The sequence below is a fragment of the Protomyctophum parallelum genome, assembly GCF_964188405.1.
Source record: "Protomyctophum parallelum genome assembly, chromosome: 9".
NCBI classification, from domain to species: domain Eukaryota; kingdom Metazoa; phylum Chordata; class Actinopteri; order Myctophiformes; family Myctophidae; genus Protomyctophum; species Protomyctophum parallelum.
The window spans coordinates 34,388,238-34,412,685 of record NC_139706.1 but is presented as its reverse complement, the minus strand read 5'-3'; the positions used below and the strand labels follow the sequence as shown (position 1 = coordinate 34,412,685).

At 43.0% G+C, this 24,448-nt stretch overlaps 1 protein-coding gene across 1 annotated transcript; it reads left to right on the top strand.

The window, feature by feature from the left end:
* Nucleotides 1–12,589: 12,589 nt before the first annotated feature.
* Nucleotides 12,590–13,288, top strand: LOC310865093 (acyl-protein thioesterase 2-like; the record flags this gene model as incomplete). The annotated part of the gene is made up of 1 exon (XM_083774090.1): nucleotides 12,590–13,288. The coding sequence occupies one exon, from the start codon at nucleotides 12,590–12,592 to the stop codon at nucleotides 13,286–13,288; it is 699 nt and encodes a 232-aa protein (XP_083630216.1).
* Between the last annotated feature and the right edge of the window lie 11,160 nt (nucleotides 13,289–24,448).

Genomic DNA, 24,448 nt, shown 5'->3' with positions numbered 1-24,448 from the left:
CGTAGAACCAGCTGCTCTTCCTTCCTCCCCGGTGAGCTGAATACCTTTTTGCTCGGTTCGAGGTAAACAGATCCTACCCGCGGGAGACAGGCTCGCCTGAGGAGGTCGGCCAAATAAACCTCTCACTGCAGGATGACAAGCCTTCCAGCGGGAGAACATCTGTAAGGCTGCAAGCCTGGACTTACATTTTGACTTCAAATAATCATGTATGTTTTGGTTTGTGTACACATTATATTTTCTATTTATTTGATCCCACAATTTTTTTCACCCATTTATTTTCACCCAGTGTCATTAATTTGTCTAGTGTAGAGCAACGGACTGACCTCATGCTTCTCTCAATGGATCTTTTCACCTGACAGGGGGGAGTTTCCTGTCAGGTGTATTCCTTCCACGTAGCGCGTGGAAGGAATACATTATCCCAACCAGTTCCTACCCCTCCATCAAGCGCCCTGGGGAGGCAGTTTAGAGACCAGGATTACGGCATGTTCTTTGTGAGTGTGGCGCTGAGTATGACGCTCAGCGTTGGGTTCCTATTAATAAGATGTGCACTGCAAAATCTGCCAATACTTCTCAGTACAAACTGTCACTATAGGCCTGTGACCCAGAGCCCTGACTTGCTGAGTTAACATAGAGTTGTGAAATGGGACACTTCTGTCTCTCTCAAAGGGAAGAGTCAGTAGAAGCAATTGTTTCTAAAACTACTAACAAGTTATAATAATCCATAGAATGTAATTATTGTAAAGCAGTAATGTCATGGGTTGAACTGATCTATAATCTTGAAGTATAGTCATACAAAGACTATGAGGAGGTTAAAATGTCCTTTCCCAAGGGGCTCCCAAACCCTGCTCACAGCAGGGGATCTGATAAGGAACTTCCTTTCAACTCACAGCGGGGGTGGGCACAGTCCACTGTCCCTGAGAGCATGACAGCCACACGGCACATGTATTTCACTTCCTGGTACCACAGCCCAAATTCCTCCTGGGGCACAAACAGCCAATCAAAGGAAGAGCTGATGGCCAGAGGGTGTAGACACCCTGGAGGAAGGCCTAGCAGAACAGAGGGCTTAAATCACCTAGCGTGTGTCCCCTTGGACCAGATTCAATTTAAACAACCAAGAGGAATCCACAACCTCGTGTACATGCACGATGAACCAGCCCTGTATTACACTGCAAGGGCGACCAAACGCAGCCTCACATTGACCAATGGTAAATATGAATTCATGCAATAACATATGAATAATGCTATCTATGTGTTGTGCTGTAAACCTGTAACTGACAAATGTATTGTATATTTCTGTCTCATCATGCAGGTTTTTTACCAAATCTAAAGCTAATCATAATCAAAGGCCTGAACAAGGGCTAACAACTAACCCGATCTAAAAGAGCTAAGCTCATTGTGTTAAATGTATGTTTATGAAATCAATATAATAAAAATATATAAAAGACAAGGAGTTATGTTATTTTAGGTTGCGAATGGCCGGAGATTCGAGTAAATACATTTGACCCTATGTGAAGTTGCTCCCTTTCAGAGGGTTAGGTAGCACGATATGTTATCAATTAGCAGAGAAATCGTAGCAAGCTATAAATCTGAACAGTGAGGGTAGCTACCGTATAGCGGACATGGGGAGAACATGCATTGCAAACTCCACACAGAAAGGCCGTTTTGCAAACCCCACCTACGGTGTACACACACACACACACACACACACACACACACACACACACACACACACACACACACACACACACACACACACACACACACACACACACACACACACACACACACATTTTATTCATGGTATTTCTTACATTTGTTTGTTAAATGTAGGCTAGTAAAATAAAATTTCTTTTTTACACGAACCAAAGTTTCCACTGTGTTTGGGAATACCACTGGTCCAGCAGCTATCATAGACAGTCCCTCTGGCGTAAAGGTCACAGACTTGAAGCCTCTGACAGCAACGATTCTAGTCACTGGAACAACCACTGAGTTGCTGTGGTTCAAAGGGACTCAAAGAGCCACACGTCTCTTTATTGACTTTAGTTTGAATTTTCAGAGCCCCTGAGAGGCCATTGAAACAACAACAAAAAGAAGTGTCAGACACCATCCACCGGGGTTAGAGACATACTTTCAGTTCCCATAAAGGCCTGAACAGTCAATACTACAATCCCCAGAATCCCCAGAAGCAGTTATACAATGCCAAGAGTTTACACCTCCTCATCCCTTATTCTCTTTCATCTGTTCTCTCCTCCATTGTCTCTCCTATTATTACTACCCATTGAACTCTCTCTCTCTCTCTCTCTCACTCACCCCACTCCCTTTTCTGTCCCAGGGAGTGAACTTCGATCAGAAGTCAAAGGGTCTCATGTTGGATTCCCCTAAGCACAGCCTCATGGCGAAGTCATTTATGAAATGGCTGATTGCGCTATTAAAGATTTGTACTATTAAATTGTTGTTAACCAATGAGATACACGCGCCTCCCTCCTCCGCTTTGCACTCCCTGCATGCCTGCACATATTTACGTATGTATGTAGTTCTCTCTCTCTCTCTCTCTCTCTCTCTCTCTCTCTCTCTCTCTCTCTCTCTCTCTCTCTCTCTCTCTCTCTCTCTCTCTCTCTCTCTCTCTCTCTCTCCACCCACCCACACCCACAAACACCCACACATGCACACACGCAAGAGTCCAGTAATAGAATAACTCTGGAATTGTGGCTGGAGCCTGGGGAATGAAAGGGAGCAGCGGTGCCTGGGATGATGCAATGCATCCGAGTCAAAATTGGCAAAAGGAGAAAGTTCAGCTCGTCTGCCTGTTCCTTTGAGTTTTCCGCCACGGTGCATTCGGGTGCTGGTTTTGAAGTCTTGCAATGGAGGAGTGGATGGCATCACTGACACTGGCGGCCATCACAATGGCTTTGCTGTGCATAGACAACACAGACAATTGCACGGTACAACTCCCGGGGATGATGATATGACCATAATCCTACAGCCAGAAGATGCATTCCTTAATAGGAGATTGGGATTAAATCGTCTAGGGTTAATATACATTGTAAGACCACGCACAGACACATTTCTTCCCCCTGTTGTCATCTGCAGACACCAGCATGAAGCCAAACAAATCGAGATCGATCTAGTATATTCCCATTCAACCATTTTGTGAAAGACAGCCTGATATAATTTCTGGCTGCTCAGCAGAGCAGATATACTGTAGCTTCCATCCTGCAGGCTAGTGATGGAAGATCGCTCATCATGACTGAAGACAGGAGGTTTAAATCTCTCATGTCCTTTCTTCCTCTCGTTGACTGTCACACAGGCTCTTGAACCTTGTCTGCCATAACTCCTTTGTCCTTAAGCACATGCGTCCATACTCCATACAGTACATTAAAAGAGACTATTTCATCTAGAAAGATTGCTATAGCCTAAATAGCATGCTAATCTTAAACAAGATGTAGAGAGATGGAACAGATAGAAGAACGTTCAATAACTGTGTTGGCGACACATGAGTTGCATGACTTGTCCTGGTGAGCGATGTGACGCCTACTCACAGAATGATTTGACTCAGATTTTATAAAATAGTGTCAAGATTTCGACAGAGCATGATTTATTTAAGAATTCTTCTATTCTATTAAAAATCAGTTGGTGTGAAACCCATACAGGCCTTTGCATAAAAGTCTCATTTAGGCTCACTGCTTCAGCACAGTCCCTCAGGGAGCTCTCCAAAGCCCTTATCACTGGAGTGTGAAGAGATTCTCTCTCTCCTGTCTGTCACCTTGTCTGGTGTTCGGCTGTACAACACAAGGCCTGTTCATTTCCACAACAATGGCATTACCTCTTTTCAGAATCAGATGTGAGAGGTTTACAAAGCATTGGATGCGTGTGCACGGCTGCACGTGTGTGTGCATGTGTGTGAGTATGTGTGTACAGTGTGTGTTCCCTGGAGCTGGCACTGCCTAATAACTCAAACAGAGCCACGTAAGAAAACACGTAAGAAAACACATTAGACTAAGTCAAATTATAAAACAGCAAAAAGAAAACTATCTGACACATTGGAAAGAATCAACATAAAAGCAGAGTAAACTAATGCTATCTGGCCCTAAACAGAGAATACACTGTGGCAGAATAGCTGAGCACCGACCCAAAACAAAGACAAATCTTAACTAGCTACAGACTCAGTGAGCAGTCTTGCAATCGAGAAAGGCTGTCATAGGCAGACCTGTCTCCCGAGAGAAGACAGACTATGCACCCACTGCACACAAAATGAAGTGGAAACTGAGCTACACTTCCTAACCATCTGTTCATTGTACCAAGACATCAGAGACTATACTTCCCACAAATTACAATCACCCATGGAGATTTTGAAAACATGACTAATGACAAAAAAAACTCCCATATCTGCTGGACGAAGTACAACAATGTGCAAATACAGCAGCAAGATTTGTGAGCTGCTATAATAGCAGAAGGATATCCAATGGAACACAACAACCCTAAAGACTAATCAATGTGTGAATGCCTGCACTATCTGTATCGAGTGATCTTGGTACATTGAAATTGATTTATTGGAGATTCTGACTTTCAAATGTACATTGTTTTGATTGTACTGTATTGTTCTACTTTTTGCTTTGTCAATGTAAATGTATAGTATATGTTGCAGTTTCACTGTACAATACGTTTGTACAGACATGCATGGCTTAATTGAGACAAGCATTATGCTCCTGGCAGGATCAACCAGGTAGGCCTCCTGTTTCTGCCAATAAAGCCCTCATGCCAATAAAGCCCTTTGAATTTAATTAAATTGAAATTGTGTGTGTTTCAGGCTCAGCTACTGTAGTAACTAGGTCCAAATGAACAACTGAATAATTCAAGTTATTCAGGTGTACATATCCCACAACTGCCACAAGTGTATACCCGTACCTGTATGTGAAATGTTATGTTATGTTAATACAATATGTAGTACATCTGCAGTGGTTGGAGTTAGTCTAATGGTAGACTAATAATGGTTCTCAAATTGCGGTCTGGGGACCCCCAGGGGTCCCTTTTTGATTGATTGATTGATTGATTGATTGATTGATTGAAGTATTTATTAACAGTTTGCAAAATTACAGTACATTTCAAGCACAACTCAATACAAAAACTGTTAACTGTGAGTGGACGACACCATAAAGCATTACATTTGTTTACAAGAGGGTCCACCGTTTTCAATTCATCATAACATTTAGAGACGTACAAATATACAAAAACAGGAAATCATCATAAATGAGGTAAAAAGGGGGAAAAACATATAAGTGAGGGGGAAAAGGGGTGGGTGGGGGATTCAGATTTTACGGGGGCCAGTTTCAAATTACAGACGTACGTAAGTGCCCTTTGAAAGCGGTTTTGAAGGAGTCATGGGATTCTTAATGACAGTTGGTATAGGGCGTTCCACATTTTTGTGGCATAGGAGCAAATTTAATTTAGTCCCTTGTTTGTGCCGAATCTGGGTTGCACATGGTTTGTTGAACTCCCTCTCGTGTGGACTTCATTGGCATTAAGGAAGTTAAGGTTAAGGTTAAGGTTCCCAGCAAAATGTGTTACTATGCAGCTATTTAAAAATAGCAGATATACGAGCGTGCCATGCTACATTCACCTGATAGGGATTTTGCCTCTTGTTTGAGTGGTAGAAATGTAGTCTCTCATCCTATACCGTTTAGTGGTAGAAATGTAGTCTCTCATTCATCCTATACCATTGGTAACACAACAGCCACACTAGTCTCTCATGTCATCCTATTCAGTATTTTAGCTGTGACGTGAGCGCCCCTCCTGAGATACTTCCGGGTCCTACTTTTGTGTCGCTTTTGTGTCCCCCATAGAGTTATACTGTGACGCTCCGTCGGAATAAATCTGAGACGAAAACAACCACGAAAGTCTAATTTTACCGCTTTCCTCGCAACAACAAAGCTGCACTGCTCTCCCAAATCTGGCTGTGACAGGCCGTCTGCCCCACATGGAATACTATCGCCATTTTATTTTATTGTGTCAACTAAATCCTCATTAATGCAAACTAGATTTAAAGGGATTGTGACATTAAAAAAAGGTTTTGGAATTGTTCTTGTTTTTTATTGTTTTATTGTATTGTTTTCTAATCTCAATTGCACCCAAAAAACATGAACTTTTAACATTCAGTAGATTTTCTGTGATCTGGGGTTTTCTGGCTCAAACAGGTGCTCTGATTTGCCGGCAGATGTCACTGTTTCACTGTGTTGCCTGTTTTCATTGTAGCTCAAAAGGCCCAAAAAACCCCAAAGAAAACGTCAGACCACAGAAAATCCACTGAATGTTCAAAGTTCAGGTTTTTTGGGTGTAGTTGAGGTCATAAAACCTAAAAGAAAAAAGAAAAAGAAAAAGAAATGAAAATGAATGTCATAAAACCATATACCAACATACTCAACATACTCACTAAATATGCCCCCAAAATATTTTACCGAGCAAATACCTTCAATAATAATGATAATAATAGTCTTTATTGCCTCCACATCATATATTATTGTTGTCATGTACAAAACATTAATAATTCTACTCAAGTTGGAAGCATTAAGACCCATTTTAACCCTCAATGGCTTCCTTTCTGAAGAATAACGTCATTGTAAAAAGATTCACGCGTTTAGATATGCTATTTACAATGAGATGCGGACGGGAGCTGGTGCTACTTGGACCCGGACGTAACGCAGCACTACAAAATGACGTCGGACTTAAATACTGAATAGAGCGTTGCAGTCCCGCCCCCTCGAGAGACCCAGAAAATAAATCCCCGTTCATTTTCCTCATAGACTTTTCAGAAAGTATTTATTTAAATACGTTTACGCCGCAGACAAAGCCAACTCTTGTCGTGACAAATCATGACAACAACCACAATTTTTAGGGCTGAACAAATAATTAGAACGGCAGGTTACAACACCTTTTTTGTTGTTTTTCTTCTTTGTAATTATCTGTTTGGTCCAAAATATTGTGTTTGTTGTCATGATTTGTCACGACAAGAGTTGGCTTTTAAAGAGAGGGTAACATATTATTTATTTGCTAAACTGTTGGCACACGTCTCTCAGAAAACCCTTAAGTATGTCAACTATATATAAAACATTTTTTGGGGAGGAGCCACATTTGATATTTTAGCTTTATCAACTGAAATGATCGATATCCTCATTTTGGAGAAATAAACTTCGGGTTGCCTGATAACGCACACCGCAGCGTCATCAAGGAATGTCGAAATCTTGTCTCGGTGGAATGCTAACTCGACACGCCCATCGACTGCCAGGATGCCGGGCGCACACTACACTACAGTATGCAGCAACATTATGTGGATGAAAGCAGCTTGTTATTCTAATAACAAGCACAAATAATAAAGATTAGCCAGGAGAAGAAAGATGAGTCTTCCATACACAAGGGCCACCGATTCCTGTAACTGTCCAGACTCCAGCCACCAGCGGGACTGTTTCACGTGTAAGTAAACTTTGCTAGTATTAGCTGTTGCCAACTTGGCTATGCTAACCAGTCGATACATGGTGGAGCATCGCACGTTATGCGATTGCATCGATTTGATAATAATTTATTCTATGCAGCGTTCCTTTTACATGTCTATCAGGCTACTGTAAGTGTGTATTTACTGTAAGAATTGAATAATCAAAAGGGAATATTGTGGTAGGGACGGGGGCATTCGTGTATGATAACATGCATTCATTCAACCCAAACATGGAAGCTAAATAGCCTCCAAGTATTTTTCTTTTGCATAAATGAAATTAATATTTAGTGGGATATATTCCAGTCAGTAACAATGGGCTAGTCTACCGTTCTAATCAAGTCTAAACATTTAGGGGGACATTGCCGGTGTCATGAACGCCGCCACCATGGTCCAGAGCTCTGTGGATTCCGGGGAGACTGCAGAATATTGTCCGTCATATATATTTTTGTATTGTAAATAAAAGTGATACTTCACATTTTGTTGCAATATCATTTGAAGCTGAGCATTGAGCAATGTGCATTTCTCTACTTGAAGAGGTATGCGTATGCCTACATAACTATAAATGCCTATATGAATATAATAATCATGTATATGACATTCTACGATGTTGAGAATCACTGCACAACAACCACATTTCGAGCTAGCCTATTCCTTGCATAATTATAGTCTAGGTCGTCTATTTCTACTACTGTACATCAAAATCATGTTGTAGCCTATAGCTAAATATTTTAACTGCGTTGATAGAATGGTTAGAATTACCATTGTATGATAAATTAATAACATTGGGAATGCAGCCAGTTGGTAGGAAGGACACGCTGAGGAGGACTTCATTGCACTTCAATGGAGCAGACAAACAAAAGGAACGAGGTTGGTGGTGGTTGGTGAACTTTTATCAGCTAAAAGTAGTTATGTTTGCAGAAATTGACTGAATTAACAGTATGCCTATATTATACAATACCCCCACCCCCGCAATTATACTGTATATAATGTATAATCTCTACGGCCCTACGAGTCAACATGCAGTCTGTCTAGAGAGCCTATGGCTCGCCAGCGTTCAATCTGCTTTTGCAATTCATATCCGACGTAATGATATTCGGTCTTGGTTCAAATTATACCTTGGAACCAACAGTAGGTATAATTTGAACCAAGACCGACGCATGTAGATGATAAAAGATGGGAACGTTGATATTATTAAGCAAGCACATGTGACTGCAATATATAAAAGTTTTCATGTCAAGGACCCCCAAATTGACACTAATCAGCCCGCGGAACCCCATTTGAAGATGCCTATAATGTCAGGGACCACCATAGGCTACGAGAAGATGTTTACGGCTCTAGCAGTGATTATCAACCCGTTTTTTCTAATTATCAACTTTCCCTCATGAATATGCTTCATGTCCCGTATTAATCCTATGTTGTCATCATTTGTCTAGAAAAAGAAACTCCATAATAATCATGCCAAGTCACCCCGCTTATAGCCTACTAGTACCCACAGAGAAGCACTCATTCTGGGATAGCTGCCTCTCAGTGGCCCACTGTAACCAGCCTGGAGAATAGTTAAGACACGCCCCTCGCAACTAGCCACCGACGCTAGCCCTGTTTCACTATGAATATTGCAAAAACGGTCTGCTCAATTATTAAGAAAACACAACATGTGATAGCCGAAATATCCCCGGACATGGTCGTTAACAAAGTTATATATTTACTCCCTTAGTAGAGTGTTTAATATGGTAATTCCCACAGTCACTTTTCAATGTAATCCTATGGGGGCCCGACAATAACCCCCCTTGATGACGCGCCATATTGACTTGTGACTTTCCGAGGTGAATGGGCGGTGCTTCGGGAGTTGTTACCTCCTTCTTCTGACAGCTCCCAAAGTACACACAATGACACTATAGTTGTATTGACCATTGTGTTCACAATTAATACACAATTAAATTGGAGAAAGTAGTGCCAAACATGTTACCTACTCTTTAAGGTCTTATAAGGTCTTTAAATAAATACACAACAGCCACACTGTAGTCTCTCATCCTATAGAGCACCGAAGTCTGACGTCAATATCGGTAGAGGGCGCAAATCCACGGGTTCATGTACTTTTTATTTGCATTGTAATCCCCATAGGGGGATTTTAGATCGCCTTGCCTCATATAAGAACTGTGTTTGAAAAATAAACATGTCATCCCGGCCAAATTTCACTCCCGGCCAAATTTCACACACTGAGAGAAAACGCTATTGCTACTGAATTAGTTACATTTTCGCAAAAAACATACTGTATCATACAGTATATGAGTGACTGACTGTCGCAAACGATACAGAGACACCTCCCTGACAATAACGCAGAGACAGCTTGTTTATTTTAGGACCACAATTTTTATATGAAACGATTTTAAGATGACCCCATGTTATTCTCCGTAGAGAAATTACTTCTGTGAACCATGGGGGATGAGCGAGTGACGTCAGGACTTGGGTGCTATACCGTTGGTAACAGAACAGCCACACTGCAGTCTCTCATCCTATACCGTTGGTAACAGAACAGCCACACTGCAGTCTCTCATCCTATACCGTTGGTAACAGAACAGCCACACTGCAGTTTCTCATCCTATACCGTTGGTAACAGAACAGCCACACTGCAGTCTCTCATCCTATACCGTTGGTAACAGAACAGCCACACTGCAGTCTCTCATCCTATACCGTTGGTAACAGAACAGCCACACTGAAGTTTCTCATCCTATACCGTTGGTAACAGAACAGCCACACTGGAGCAGCTGAAGACTAAATAGTCAAGAGCCTTGCTCAAGGACATGGTCACCATAGTGACACCGCCAGACACACACACACACACACACACACACACACACACACACACACACACACACACACACACACACACACACACACACACACACACACACACACACACACACACACACACAAGCGATGCGATCGGTTTTGATATCAATAATCTCCGTCCTTTTGATCAATCTCCGTCCTGAGCGCTATGTTCATATGTTGGATGTTCAAAAATCACAGATCTACAAGTCGCTCACAGCACGTCACTTTGTTCCAAAGCTTGTACACCCATTTAGACCTGAGGAACACATCTGTGTCTCCTTGTATAGCTTTTAACCACTTTAGTTACTTATTTAATGAATAAAAAAAGCCATCATAACCGTTGACGGAATTGACGTAATCGCTTTATTCCCTATAATCGGGAGCTTAATGTATGAAAATGTAGCAACATTTAGCTTGTTTGGCTAACGGCCAATGTAATCTACCCATAGAGTATTAAAAGGATAGAGACTGATCTGGCTCCGCCCCCCCCCCCCCCCCCCCCGGAAATGCGGAAGTGCAACCGAGCACTCAATGTTAAAGCCCAGCTGCACGGGGTTTCCTCGTCATGAATCCACGGGTCCGCCTGCAGTCCTTCCTCTTACCACTAGGGCCCAGCGCTTCAACATTGGAGCGTGCCACTCGGTCGCTATGAGCTACGAGCTTGTAGGTCTGCTATTTTAGAAAAATCGAAGAACGACTGACATAGAAACATATCTTTTTCAGAAAACTGTCAGGATGTAGAAGACATTTCTAGAATCTGATGTCAGGTCGAACTATAACTATAAACTGTGATTTGGGATGCAAAATGCACCCTATTTTAATCTCTGCATGACGTAAGTTACCACCCGCTCCCGAGTCCCCACTGGATCATAAACCCAGAAGATGGTACAGTATGTCTCCCAGGCTACTGTTTACCCAGCGATGTGACAGAAACTCAGACAACAAGTCACACACACACACACACACACACACACACAGTCTGTAATTTCAATAAATTCCTTGTTTATTAATAAACCTCTCATTTGGAGCGGTGACTCCTGTGGGAGACAACAGTCGCCTGTCCTACATCTGTCACACCACACAGATTGTCATCTGTTCAGCTCTGATGCTCCCCACATGGCCCTCCCTCCCTTCCCCCCCCCCCTCTCTCAGTTCAGATCTGCTTCATGCTCTGCAGCAATAAGGTCAAGATGATAACAATAAGCCTCATGTGAAGTATTAGGAGAGGCTGGTTGAACCAGGTGTCTGTGAGATAAGATAACCAAACTGTGTCTAATAACTCTGAGTTGTTGTACAATGCTTGCAATTGTGTGTATGAATCTGTATTGATTCATCTCGCCAGTGTTTGTGACAAATATTAGAAGCGTGCAATGGAATTTTCACGATACCCAAGTATCTTTTTTATCTGATTCTCTGTGTGTGTGTGTGTGTGTGTGTGTGTGTGTGTGTGTGTGTGTGTGTGTGTGTGTGTGTGTGTGTGTGTGTGTGTGTGTGTGTGTGTGTGTGTGTCTCTCTCTCTCTCTCTCTCTCTCTCTCTCTCTCTCTCTCTCTCTCTCTCTCTCTCTCTCTCTCTCCAATCTTTATTCCATGTCCAACTGCACTTTAAAATATGCTACTTGAAAGAAAAACTTCAAGGCTGATCTTCATCTACGGAATGTATGCCCAATGATGCGAAAGATGCATTTGACTTAATCATTAACATTTAACATTTCATGGAGAAATACACTCTAAGCCTCTAAGGCATAGCGTATTTCTCCCCCACATTATATTATTGATGATCACCTCACATTGCTCTGATTTATTAAGGTTGACAACCGATGCCGTTTCCTTTTAACTCTACAGATGTGACCAAATGGACCCGTAACAAGGGTTCGCTTGGTTACATTTGTATGCTCTCAGAGGTAAGACAATAGATTAATTAGCACTAATTAGTATTTTGTGTTTAGTGAAATTTACTGTAATAATTGTATATTGTATAAAAAAGTGTTGGCCCACATTTTAACTGGATCAGTTAGTTTGAAAATATGTGCAGTGCAAAATTGCACTGCAATTGTACTGAGCAGACAGTCGTAGTTGAATAATGTATTCCCCACCTTCCTTGTCAGGCAAATCATGTTTTGACTTTTAACATTGTCTGTCTGTCTGGCTGGCTGAATCCAAACCCAAATTTGGAGTTCTACATCATAGATATAGGACATCATGACAACTGACATCATAGATGACTGATATTAAACTGGGACAGCGATCCCTCCTCTTAATGTAACTTACAGTACAATGTGTAGCAACAACATGTCTGTGCCGCAGCCTGCCGATGCTGTGACGGTGTCGGGGACAGAGAAGGAGACCGCCACGGTGATCTTCCTTCACGGGTTGGGGGACTCGGGGCATGGGTGGGCCGAAGCCTTGAAGGCGATCCGACTGCCACATGTCAAGTACATCTGCCCCCATGCATCCCAGATCCCTGTCACGTTAAATATGAATTTCACAATGCCGTCATGGTTCGATCTGAAGGGTCTGAGCCCTGACTCCCCAGAGGACGACGCTGGGATCAAGAAAGCGGCGGAGAACATTAAGGATATAATTGACCATGAGGTCAAGAATGGCACCCCTCCGAACCGCATCCTGCTCGGAGGCTTCTCTCAGGGTGGAGCTTTGTCCTTGTATACGGCACTGACTTGCCAGCAGCAGTTGGCCGGGGTCGTGGCTCTCAGTTGCTGGCTACCACTTCACAAGAGCTTCCCACAGGCAGCGAGCGCCAGTGCTAACAAGGACGTGCCGATCCTGCAGTGCCATGGGGATCAGGACCCTCTGATCCCAGTGTGCTTTGGAGCCATGACAGCAGACAAGCTCAAGACCATAGTCAATCCTCAGAAGATCACCTTCAAAACCTACCCAACCCTCTTCCACAGTTCCTGTCCCGAGGAGATGGCAGCTGTACAGGAATTCATTGAAAAGCAGCTGCCTCGGATATGACCGGAAACAGCCATGAGAACCCCAAATATTATGTTTAACCCTTTTCTCAAATGTAGTTCTTATGCCACATAATTTCTGTAGAGAATCCCCCATCTGGTCCTTGGTCTGCCAGGGGTCTCCTCCCAGTGGAACATTAACCGAGGACCTCCCTCAGGAGGTCTACTACTGTAGATGCCTGAACCATCTTAGCCAGCTGGCTCTTTTCCAAGAGAAGAAGCACTACTACCGAGTCTCTCTCTGAGGAACAAAGATCACTTGGTATAGTGAGAGCTTTGCCTTCTGGCTCAGCCCTCTTTTTGTAACACCGTCCATATATTGAGCGCAATACCTCTCCTACTCCATTTCTCTGACTGATCACCTTCTCTGCCTGCCCTCACTCGTGAACAAGACTCTGAGGTACTTGAATTCCTTCCCTTGGGGCAAAGTCTCATTCCCTACCTGGAGTGAACAATCCGAACATTTCCTGCTAAGAAATATGGCCTATTCTCTCTTAAAATAATAATAAGATACTTTTTTAGCACATTAAAATAAACTTTTTTTTGCAACCTTTGGAGGTCACGACCAGTGCCCTAGACTCCATGGTGATGGGCATGTTCCCCTGTGCCACCAGACCACAATGGGAACAAATAAGCTATTTGTTTATTTGTCTACGCATTGTATGTCCTTGTATATCCCAATGGGATATACAAGTCCTATAGCTGTTCCATGCCATTCCTGTTTTCATAGCAAAATCCTGCATAATTTATTGTATGTATGAAAGTAAATTCCCACTCTCTGAGAATATTCATCAGCAATCCTTGGCATTCAACGTAACCCAGTAGTTATTTTGTGATTATTTGGTGTATAATCATATTCATCAAGTTTGTCATCTCCCAGTTTGAGAGTCATTCAGACCATAAGGAACGCCTAGTAGCAGAATGTAGACATTGGGACAGACTGAGTCAGGCCATTCCTCTGTGAATGGAAAGATGAAGATTCTGCGGCTATCTATGGAGGGGTTGGGAGGAGTTAGCTAGGACACTGTTTCTCAAACAATGAATGCGTCGGAAATTAGGAATGGCGGTGTGTTGGAATGCCAGTTTGTAACCGCAGTGCCATTCTCGTGTCTCACGCCACGAGTGAATATCACTTTATTTTTTGTTTCCTACATTTTGTCATAATTATTACTAAGATTTTCCAAGATTTACACAAAAATTGCACCCACCTTCACGAGTGAAACATTTATTTAAGTAAGAAGTATGTGAAACTAGCAGATCTGCAAGCTTGTATTTCTCGCAACGTATCTCGTTGCAAGCTTGCAGATCTGCTATTTTCTAGATTTCTCTTTTGGGTCTTGAGTTAAAAGGTTTGGGAACCACTGAGCTAGGATAGCCTCCAGCTTCTTCCTCATTCTCACCTCTGGCACCACCTTCACACCATCCATTTTAGCACCAACGATGGAGCCTCCCTTTACCAGCTTGTTCAAGCATGACACAGCCTGAACAAGCTGGTAACGGCCAGCAGGCAACTGCAAAGGAGAAGAGGGACACTGTCCACTAAAGAGTAGGCTACTGGTAGAACATTATATCGTACCGGTGGTTTCACTGCTAAAAAATATCTCAAATCTCTATATTGTTAATTATGTTTTAAAACACTGTTTTTGGTTAGGATGTTTCTTTGAAGATCACAAAATAACGCCCTGTCAATAAAAATATAAATTAATAGTGATTATAAAAATCACATTTGTGTGAAGTGAGGGGCGACTGTATGTATAAATGATGTCATGATGACGTTATGATGACGTCCTCCGGTGATGTTCAGGACTAGGCCAGATCACAGCCCATACGGGGATGATCTTTACGTCATTTCCAGTCTTCACCAGTTGAAATAATATAGCTTATTCTGGGCCAGTTTTGATGTGATTTAAGTTGATCTGGCCTCGATCGAACTCTCTCTGATTAATCCAGGGACGTCTGTCTTAGTGGGCAGAATTTATGTTGGTTGAAATCAGGTGATATTCTGGGACAGATCTGATTAGTCTTGGTTTGACTTGATTTGGCCCCAATAGTGACGGTACTAATTCGTCCAGGTCCTGACCGCGCTTGCTGGGAGGCCACATGGCGTTCCACGTCATCAATGTTTGTTTAACTGCATGCCCTAAACAGAATGAAACGTCTATGGACTTCCAGAGACTTGGCATTCCATTTACGTCATAAGTGCTCTAAACAAACATTAAAAAGCCCATAGACATGGCTTCCATATGACGTAATTATCAAAAGCCATGCATTGGAGGGGCTAGCTAGCGCCCCTCTGTAATTAATGAATAAAATCACACTCACTCGCTTTTCAATATGCTACAGTATGTGAGAACAAATACGTGATGGCATACCATCTGTGTATCGGCCAGGGAGCCTGAGCTTGATTAAAGGACACAATTAGTGCAGAGCAGCTTGGTATGGCTTTCCCAGCGGGTTCCAGAGAACGCACCCAGTCAGTTACACAAAGAGTCACGAACGGAAGCTGTTCCAAACAAGTGGAGTATGCTTTAGATGTGAGATTAATCTAAATACTTGTGACCCAGAGAGGACAGCCAACAAGGTGTTTACTGGGTGGTGAAGGCATGGCATCATGCAATCAGCCTATAACTAACTAACTAACTAACTATAATTCATTGTAATGTCATGAATGTTGTGAATTCGACTTGATTAATTGAGTATGAAGGACCCCAATGGAAACAACAAGTGGGGGGGGGGGGGGGGGGGGGGTTACTACCTGTCAGTGGGGAGTGTTGGCTGATGAAGGAATATCAACATCCTAATACTGGGGGGGTCAAATTATGACAGGCAATTCCTGCTGTCAAAATATGACCCCCCAGTCAAAAAACACTTTGTTTGAAATTGACACTCATGCTTTCCAAGGTGTGATTTGGGGTCCTAAGGATGAATACAAAATGAATATCAACATCTTAAAACCAAAATGTTGAATTGTGGGTTTGAGCTCACATGCCCTTTTGATGTAAATCAAAAGGGGGGGTACTACCTGTCAGTGGGGAGTTGGCTGGGAGGAAAGGTAGGACTAAGGCCCTATACGTCCTCTCTGGGGGGGGTACTACCTGTCAGTGGGGAGTGTTGGCTGAAGAAGGAATATCAACATCCTAATACATCCTAATATTGGGGCAATTCCTGCTGTCAAAATATGACCCCCCAGTCAAAAAACACTTTGTTTGAAATAGACACTCATGCTTTCCAAGGTGTGATTTGGGGTCTTAAATACAGAATACAAAATTAATATCAACATATTCTTATTATTTTGATCAACGTTTGCCTGTTATGTCTCCTAATGGTACCAACATCAAAAGTATGACATTGTGGACAAAATCTTATCCAACAACAACAACATATTCTACGCTTTGGGTCTGAGAGGCTAAATCTCATCACATGGTGGTCTGTGGCTCAAATTCCGGACAGGCCTTGATGTGAAAAGGGTTGAAAATCCCTGGTCTACTGCAACCAGGACCAGCTCAAATCGCCATGACTATGTCTTGCCATGCACTGGGTACAGTCAAGCGGCTGGTCACCAAAATACTAATTCTCTTCACAAGTCTGGCAAGTGGTGACATCACATGCCTACGTTCGAAAAAATATAATTAAATTGGCCATACTCTCAGCCTCTCCACCCTGCTTGTGGAAAGCACAGCTCAGGTGGACTGGCGGTCTGATTCAGATACGACACTGCCTATATACTGCCTATATAAACTGCTATTTTTGGCAAGACAAATGGTTGATAAAACAAGCACAAGCCTCATTGAATAGCTGTGGAATTTACCTGAAAAGTACATCTGCTATCTGTGAACATTTTGGAAAAAATCTTCAAATTGGGAGAACTACTGATTCAGAAGGCATTTGTAGAATCAGGTTTAACCTTGGTCCTCGTCACTCTGATGGACTAATCAGAGAGTTAACACGCATGCACACGCGTGCCTGCATGTGTATGTGTTTGTCCTGCCAAATGGAAACCATGACAACACAGCTGGTGTGTGTGTGTGTGTGTGTGTGTGTGTGTGTGTGTGTGTGTGTGTGTGTGTGTTTTAGGTCTCAATGTGAGCATAGAAGGTTGTACCAAAAGGAAACCATGGCAACGCAGTTATTATGCACCTTCAGCTGGTGTGTGTGTGTAATGTGTGCGTGTGCATGTGCATGTGCATGTGCATGTGCGTGTGCGTGTGCGTGTGCGCGCGTGCGTGTGTGTGTGTGTGGGGGGGGTGGGGGGTAGGGGGGGGGTGTTTCTGTGAGTTTACAAGTGTTTATAACTATTAGTCCATGGGCCAGACCAGAAGTGAGGGAATTTTTTTTCCTGGAGGAAGATCCCGAAATTCCCTCAATGCCTTGGGGAAATTTACCTTTCTTTTCTCAATGTGCTTTGAAACTACGTCCCCTCTGATTCCCCTCTAAAAGACAAGAATTCATCAATGTACATTTCATGTTCAATAAGAATCAGATCCCTGTGCCATTGGGTGAATAATGCACTTCACATCACGAAGGTCACTGTAGGCCTTGTGGACATTATTCGGAGGAGAGAGCAAGGTCATACCCAAAATGCTGTCCAACCAGAAGAGGACTACCGGTATATGACTTTGGTTATGTTGATCAGCAACCAGAATACTACCACTGAATGTTTTCGTCTGCCAACAAAGGCCAAAGATTATAGTTGAATGTAGTGTTTTGTTTCTCCTCGTGACATCACAGCATCATATATGTCCGTCAGTCCCTCACGCCTCGTGACACATCACACCACCATATATGGCCATCAGTCCGTCACACCTTGTGACACGATCCATATATGGCCGTCTCCATTATGAAGATCACGACACTGCCCTCATCAAACCCTGGATAGCCATACATGGAGAAGACTGGATCATCACCTAGATCTGCATAGATGGAGATTTAAAACTGGAGCTGACCTGTTCTGACATTCCACATGTTGATCCTCCCCACCAGTCCTTCCTCTTCGATGTCTCCCTTTTGACTGATACCTGTTCATTTAAATTCTAGACGGCCTGCCGCAAAGGTATTAGTGCAGCCGCGCCCAGCAGCCGGCGAAAACTAGAGTTCTCAACAGGCCCGAAAATGAAGGCCCGGCCTACCTGAGCCCTCATCAAACCCTGTATATTCAATACACCATTAGATCTCCACATACGGAGCTGACCTGTTCTGACATTCCATATGTTGATCTGACCTCATCAAACCCTGTACACTCAAGATACGCTCCATATATGGCCAGACCTCACCAAACCCTGTAGACTCAAGACACTGCTGCCATCCTTAGATCTCCATACATGGAGCTGACCCATTCTGATCTGACGTAATGAAACCCCACCAGCACAAATGGCTGTGCTGGAACTTATGGCCTGCAAGTGTGTACGGACCTGCAAGCTTTCAGATTGCTCCTGCCTTGCCAACAAATTAAATTGCACAGACATGTGCAAGCTACAAACCTGAAGTGAAACTGATTGGTTATGTGATGATAATGATGAAGATGATGAATACTGAAAAATGTATATTGATATGACAGTGATGATTATGATGATGTGCATTGGTTAAAATGAGTGAAAGACAGAAAATTCTTAGTTTTTCCCTCTGTATGACATGTTTTATTCAAAAAACAGTTAGGCGATTTTTCATTCTGTGAATTCTGTGAATACTCATTCTGTGAAAAAACATGATAGCATTTGCCACCTTGAATGTCCCTCACTAGTGAAAATTCTGTTCTGGGCCTATGGACTATATGCATTCTCAAAGTATAACCTTGACCTGCCCAATCTAATATCAGCAGTGGTACTGGTGTGTGTGTGTGTGTGTGTGTGTGTGTGTGTGTGTGTGTGTGTGTGTGTGTGTGTGTGTGTGTGTGTGTGTGTGTGTGTGTGTGTGTGTGTGTGTGTGTGTGTGTGTGTGTGAGTGAGTGAGATAAACCAAACAAAGGCGTTTCTGTCTGCACCTTTACCTCTCATCTCTGAGGGCTCGGAGAAGGCACAGTGATACCAAGACAAACAATACTCTCTCCCATCCCCCCACCCCCCTCTCTCTCTCTCTCTCTCCCCCCCCCCCCCTCTCTCTCTCTCTCTCTCTCTCTCTCTCTCTCTGCACAGTGAAGTCCGGTCTGTCACACCACTGAAGAGGGAGTGGAGAGTTCTGTTTGTCACATACTCGTTTGTTCTCCCCCTCGCTTTCTCAATTGAAGCTGTTCACCTCCATCACTCTTTGTTCCCTTTTTGAGTCATTGCAGAGCTATGTGTGTCGTTTGCTGGCTGGCTGGCTGGGTCCGTCTGTCCGTCCGTCCGTCCGAGCACGAAAATAGTGTTTGGTTGGTTTTCACCTGCACCAAGTGTCAGTGACAGTACAGTAGAGTGACCCCCTGGGAACACGCACTGGTAACTCTGTCATTTCTCCCCATTGTTTTGGACGCGGGCGGCTTGCCGGCTTCCCGGCACGTTCCTGGAGGTCTGGACCCCCACACGGAGTTGCACCACTCCGTTCACTCTCTCTCTCTCTCTCTCTCTCTCTCTCTCTCTCCCCTATAGTCTAATCTTTCCTGCCTCTTTAATTCCCTCTATTTAACCATCTTTCTTCCTCACTGTCTTTATAAGGTACACATGTATATATATATCTCTCTAAATCCCTCTATCGCTACTCTCTGTCTAGAATGTGTGGGTATCTCTCTCTCTCTAGAATGTGTGGGTATCTCTCTCTCTCTCTCTCTCTCTCTCTCTCTACATGTATATTTCTCTCCCCCTCTGTCAGAGCAGCCGACGCTGTGAAAGCTACTCAGAGTGACACAAAGTGAGGAGTGGCGGCTTCACGTTCTCCACTCCTTTATGCTCCTGCCAGCTCCATAAGGCAGAAAAGACCACCCACTAAACTTGCATGATCAGTGTTTTATTAAACAAAATGTGCGCGTGCCCGCGTTTGGGCATGTGGGTGTGTACGTGCGTGCCCTTACATAATCCTTTTGTTCTGATTCCTATAGACTAGTAATCCTTGGAATAAGTCCAGTAGTACAGTATGAATAGTTCCTATTATGTGATTGTTTGAACACTTTGGTAGGCTGGGGCTCAAGGAAAACAAAGGGGTCTCACTCCACAGTGTTGTAAAGAGGAGTGGCAAAATGCATTGCCTATGGCAGTGGTGGACAAAACGCTCAACACCAGTCAAATACTCCTAGTCAAATATTACTCTTTGTGAGTCAAATATACAAGCCACTTTTTACCGTTTTCTCCGTCCAAATTGACGACTTGTGGGTTCAATTCCACTGGGGTGCATCCAGCTTTGTTGAGACTACAGTACACAAACACAATTGGTCAGGGAAGGGAAGGTGATAACAATACAGGCTGCATGGGGACAGCAGCTGTCATCACGGAGTGTTGGGCGGGAGGAGTAGGACGAAGGCTTTATAATGCCCCCCCGGTGGGGGTTCCCCACTGGTATGAGTCAGTAGGATACAACAGCAGAAATGTGTGTGGGGATGAAACAATTGCATAATGACTACATTTGGGAGAACAATGCGTAAACGAACGTTCGAATGAATGAATTAATGAATGAATGAATTAATGAATATCCGACCCTGGAAAAAAGATCTGGCAGTTTGAGCCGTGTGCGTGCGTGCGTCAGATACAGACACAGAGAGGTTGCATATTGCATCATGCCATATAAATACCCCATGCGTATGCAGCTTTTCTATCTATATAGCTTCCCATCCATATTCATAAAGATAGTTCAAATATATGCACATGGCACGGCTCTAGTTACAAAAACATGAATATTAAAATGAATAAAGCACACCCACATGATAATAAATTCATGTAGCCAGTATAGCCTATATATTTCTGAGCCACATACGACGATGTGGTTATGCTGTTTGCACATGACAAGTACTTCCACCCCCATGGCTGTACCAATAAAGGAATGCAATATAATCATGCAAATACAACCATGTGCTGTTAATGAGGGTTAGGTCGTCTATGCCAGTGATTATCTATGGTTTTAATTTCAGCATTAGGCCATTAACCCCCGGGGCGGCGGTGGCTCAGGGGTAGAGTGCCTGGATGGTAACCGTAAGGTTGCCAGTTCGAACCCGGCCTCCCCCAGAGTTACTGTCGAAGTGTCCTTGAGCAAGACACTGAACCCCTAATTGCTCCCGATTTGCTAGTTGGTGCCTTGCATGGTTTCCGCTGCCATCGGTGTATGAATGTGTGTGTGAATGGGTGAATGTAATGCACAATCTCTGTAAAGCGCCTTGGATAAAGGCGCTATATAAAATGCACCATTTACCATTTACCATTTAACCCCGATTTGATATGATGTATATCTCTGGGACCCCAATTTACAATTTAAAAAAAGTCTTAAAACATCCCCTGCCAGGTATTAATTAATACAAAAATACAATAATAACAGTCTTGAGCTTCTAGATCTGATCTGCCATTTCCACCATTTTTGCTTTGCCCAACTTGTTTATTCTTCTCCATAGAGTTTGCATTGGACGTCAGAATTCTCAGAATTCAGCACCAGAGAGTTTGGAAAGCAATTTTGCATTGTATGTGTCTTAATGAAAGAGCTGTGGTTGATCTCCATCTCCTTTCAAAGTGCCCTTGAGCAAGACAGAGACAACTGAACCCCCACACCGCAACCACCCACTCGTTGCAATTGAAAGTCAGACTCGATTTCGGGGAATTCCTCAAATAAGAACAATGTCAGCAGCTCAGCAGGTGTTTTGGTAAAATGATGTTGACGTTAGCCAAGTGAAAACCTAGGTTTAGGTTATCTCCATATAGGATCATCATAAACCTAGGTTTAGGTTATCTCCATATAGGATCATCATATTCATGAAGCTAGCTCAACACCATTTCTGCAGACATTCATTGCAGTCACATTAATTATGCTAGCAAAGTAAGCATTTCTATATCAATTTACATCAAGTGTAGCTCATATGACAATGACATTAGAAAGGACAATGGGCACATTGCCAATTCATTCGTCATTCGTCATTAGCTTCACCGCGTTTTGTCCCTGTGAGATGTGTGCTTTCATAAATAATCAATTTGCATGGATTTGTACATAATTACACGTTTGTTAAATGGTACATATTGTATAGTGTATACAGTAAGTATATTGTAGCACATTTATATAGCGGATAGAGGAAACCATGCATGCAGGGCAACCACCTGCACACCAGGAATTAGGGGCCCAGCAAAGTGTCCTTTTGCTCAAGGACACTTTGACAGTAACTCTGGGGAGCCTTAATAATTTTATTGAACTGGGAACCTTGAGGTTCCCATCAGGCCGCTCCACCGGCCACTCTATCCCTGAGTCACTGCCGCTCCAGTATGTATGAAATGTGTAGGAGCCAAAACCTTATATTTAATTATATTATTTATTTATTGGCCCTCTGGTGGTGGTGTTCTGTAAAATAATAATGTCTGCTCTCTGCCCACTGCAGGATACCTTATAAGGCACTGTGTGTCACAATAGGGGCGTGACAGACTGGCAAGCAGACAGTCTTTTGACCTTGCAACTGAAGGATCTCTGTGTACTTTATTTTATCCTACAAGTTTAAGTTTACCGTTTTTTGCATCCCTGTAAAGGAAGAAAAATAAACAACTTTGATTTAACACCGAAACCAGCCTGGAATGGACATTCTATCATTTCATTCAAACAACAACAAGCAAGCGTCTTTAGTATAGTCAGTCTGCCCAAGAAGTGGCTCACACAAAGGGAGAAAAGTGTTTTTAACAAAAGGATAAGTGGTCACTACAAAATGTGCAATTTCACTGTTAACGTCAAGTACAGGGTGCTGTGTATGGGGGAATTCATTGCACTGAATGGCACATAATGTTCAGCGCTTTGCAGTGGTGTGGTGATACAGTACGTGACATACTGTACAGGCATACGGTACACTTTAAACCCACTACAAAAGCACTAGAATTTATGTATATACAATGACTGTCCTTTGACTTCGTGAACATTAAAATATCAGGTAGAGTATAACTGTAATACAATATGTTTTTTTGCCAGGGAAGGCATCTCTTCCATAATTCAGTGAGTCTGTGTTATGAAGTTCTGACCGTGGAGAGGCCAGGGCTTCGAGTCTGGCTGTGACTCGTGACCTTGACCTGCCGTGCAGCACCTGCTTGCGTTTCAAGTTTAAACACTTAAACCCTATTTATGGTTGACCAAGGTCTCCCAGGGGTCTATGCTTGGCCAGTATTGTATCCTTGGCCGATATACAAGCCTTAATGGCTCATATGCAAGCTCACAACGTAGAATTGTATTCTATTGCAGTAGAGTAAAAGTGACATGAAACGAAAGCAAACCACTGTACATACTTTGGTGTGGCCTGGCCCTCAAACTAGCCAGCCCATGTCCAGATGACAGATGAGTACAGATGACAACATCATGACACCTGTTGTGTGAAGTGCACACAATTTAGCAGACATTACGGTATCAGCAGGGGATTGAAGTGCATTTATAGCCATAGTAACTAACATTAGTTGTTGTGCATGATTATGAGTGCGCGCACGTGTAATAATAGGCCTAATTATAATGTGTGACAAAACTGCAGGAACGTTCATTGTTAACAGTAAAAACTGATGAGCCTGTTCATGTTTCCATTATTGTTAACACCTGCACTCCAGAATAGTAATCCATGCCACTCATTGAAAATTGCCGGCTGATGAACGTGCGCTCCTGAGGCCATGCGCATGTAAAACTAAGGTTAAAAGCGGATCCTAACTGCCATGGGCTGAGTTAGATGGTGATTAACATTAAAGCAGCAGAAAATCAGTCCAACGTGTTTAAATTGCTCCCCAGCTTTAAATGTCATTGGCTGTTAAAGGCTTGTGTTGCATATAATAAATTGTTGATAACGCATAGCCATGCCTTTCAGAATGCTCTCAATTATTCACTTAACCTCTGTGTACTTCATTGACCAGGGTCTCCCCAGGGTCGAGACTTAGCCCCCTCCTTTTTTCCACTACACTGACTGACTCTTTGCAGAAAATAGCCAATATAGGCTGGTGTAGGCTGGCGTAGTTGTCCGGCTACAATGCAGCTTGACCTGGGTTCGAGTCCCGGTGCTGAGGATCTTCATCAGCATACTGCCCTAAACAAACATTAAAGTCCATAGACCTGG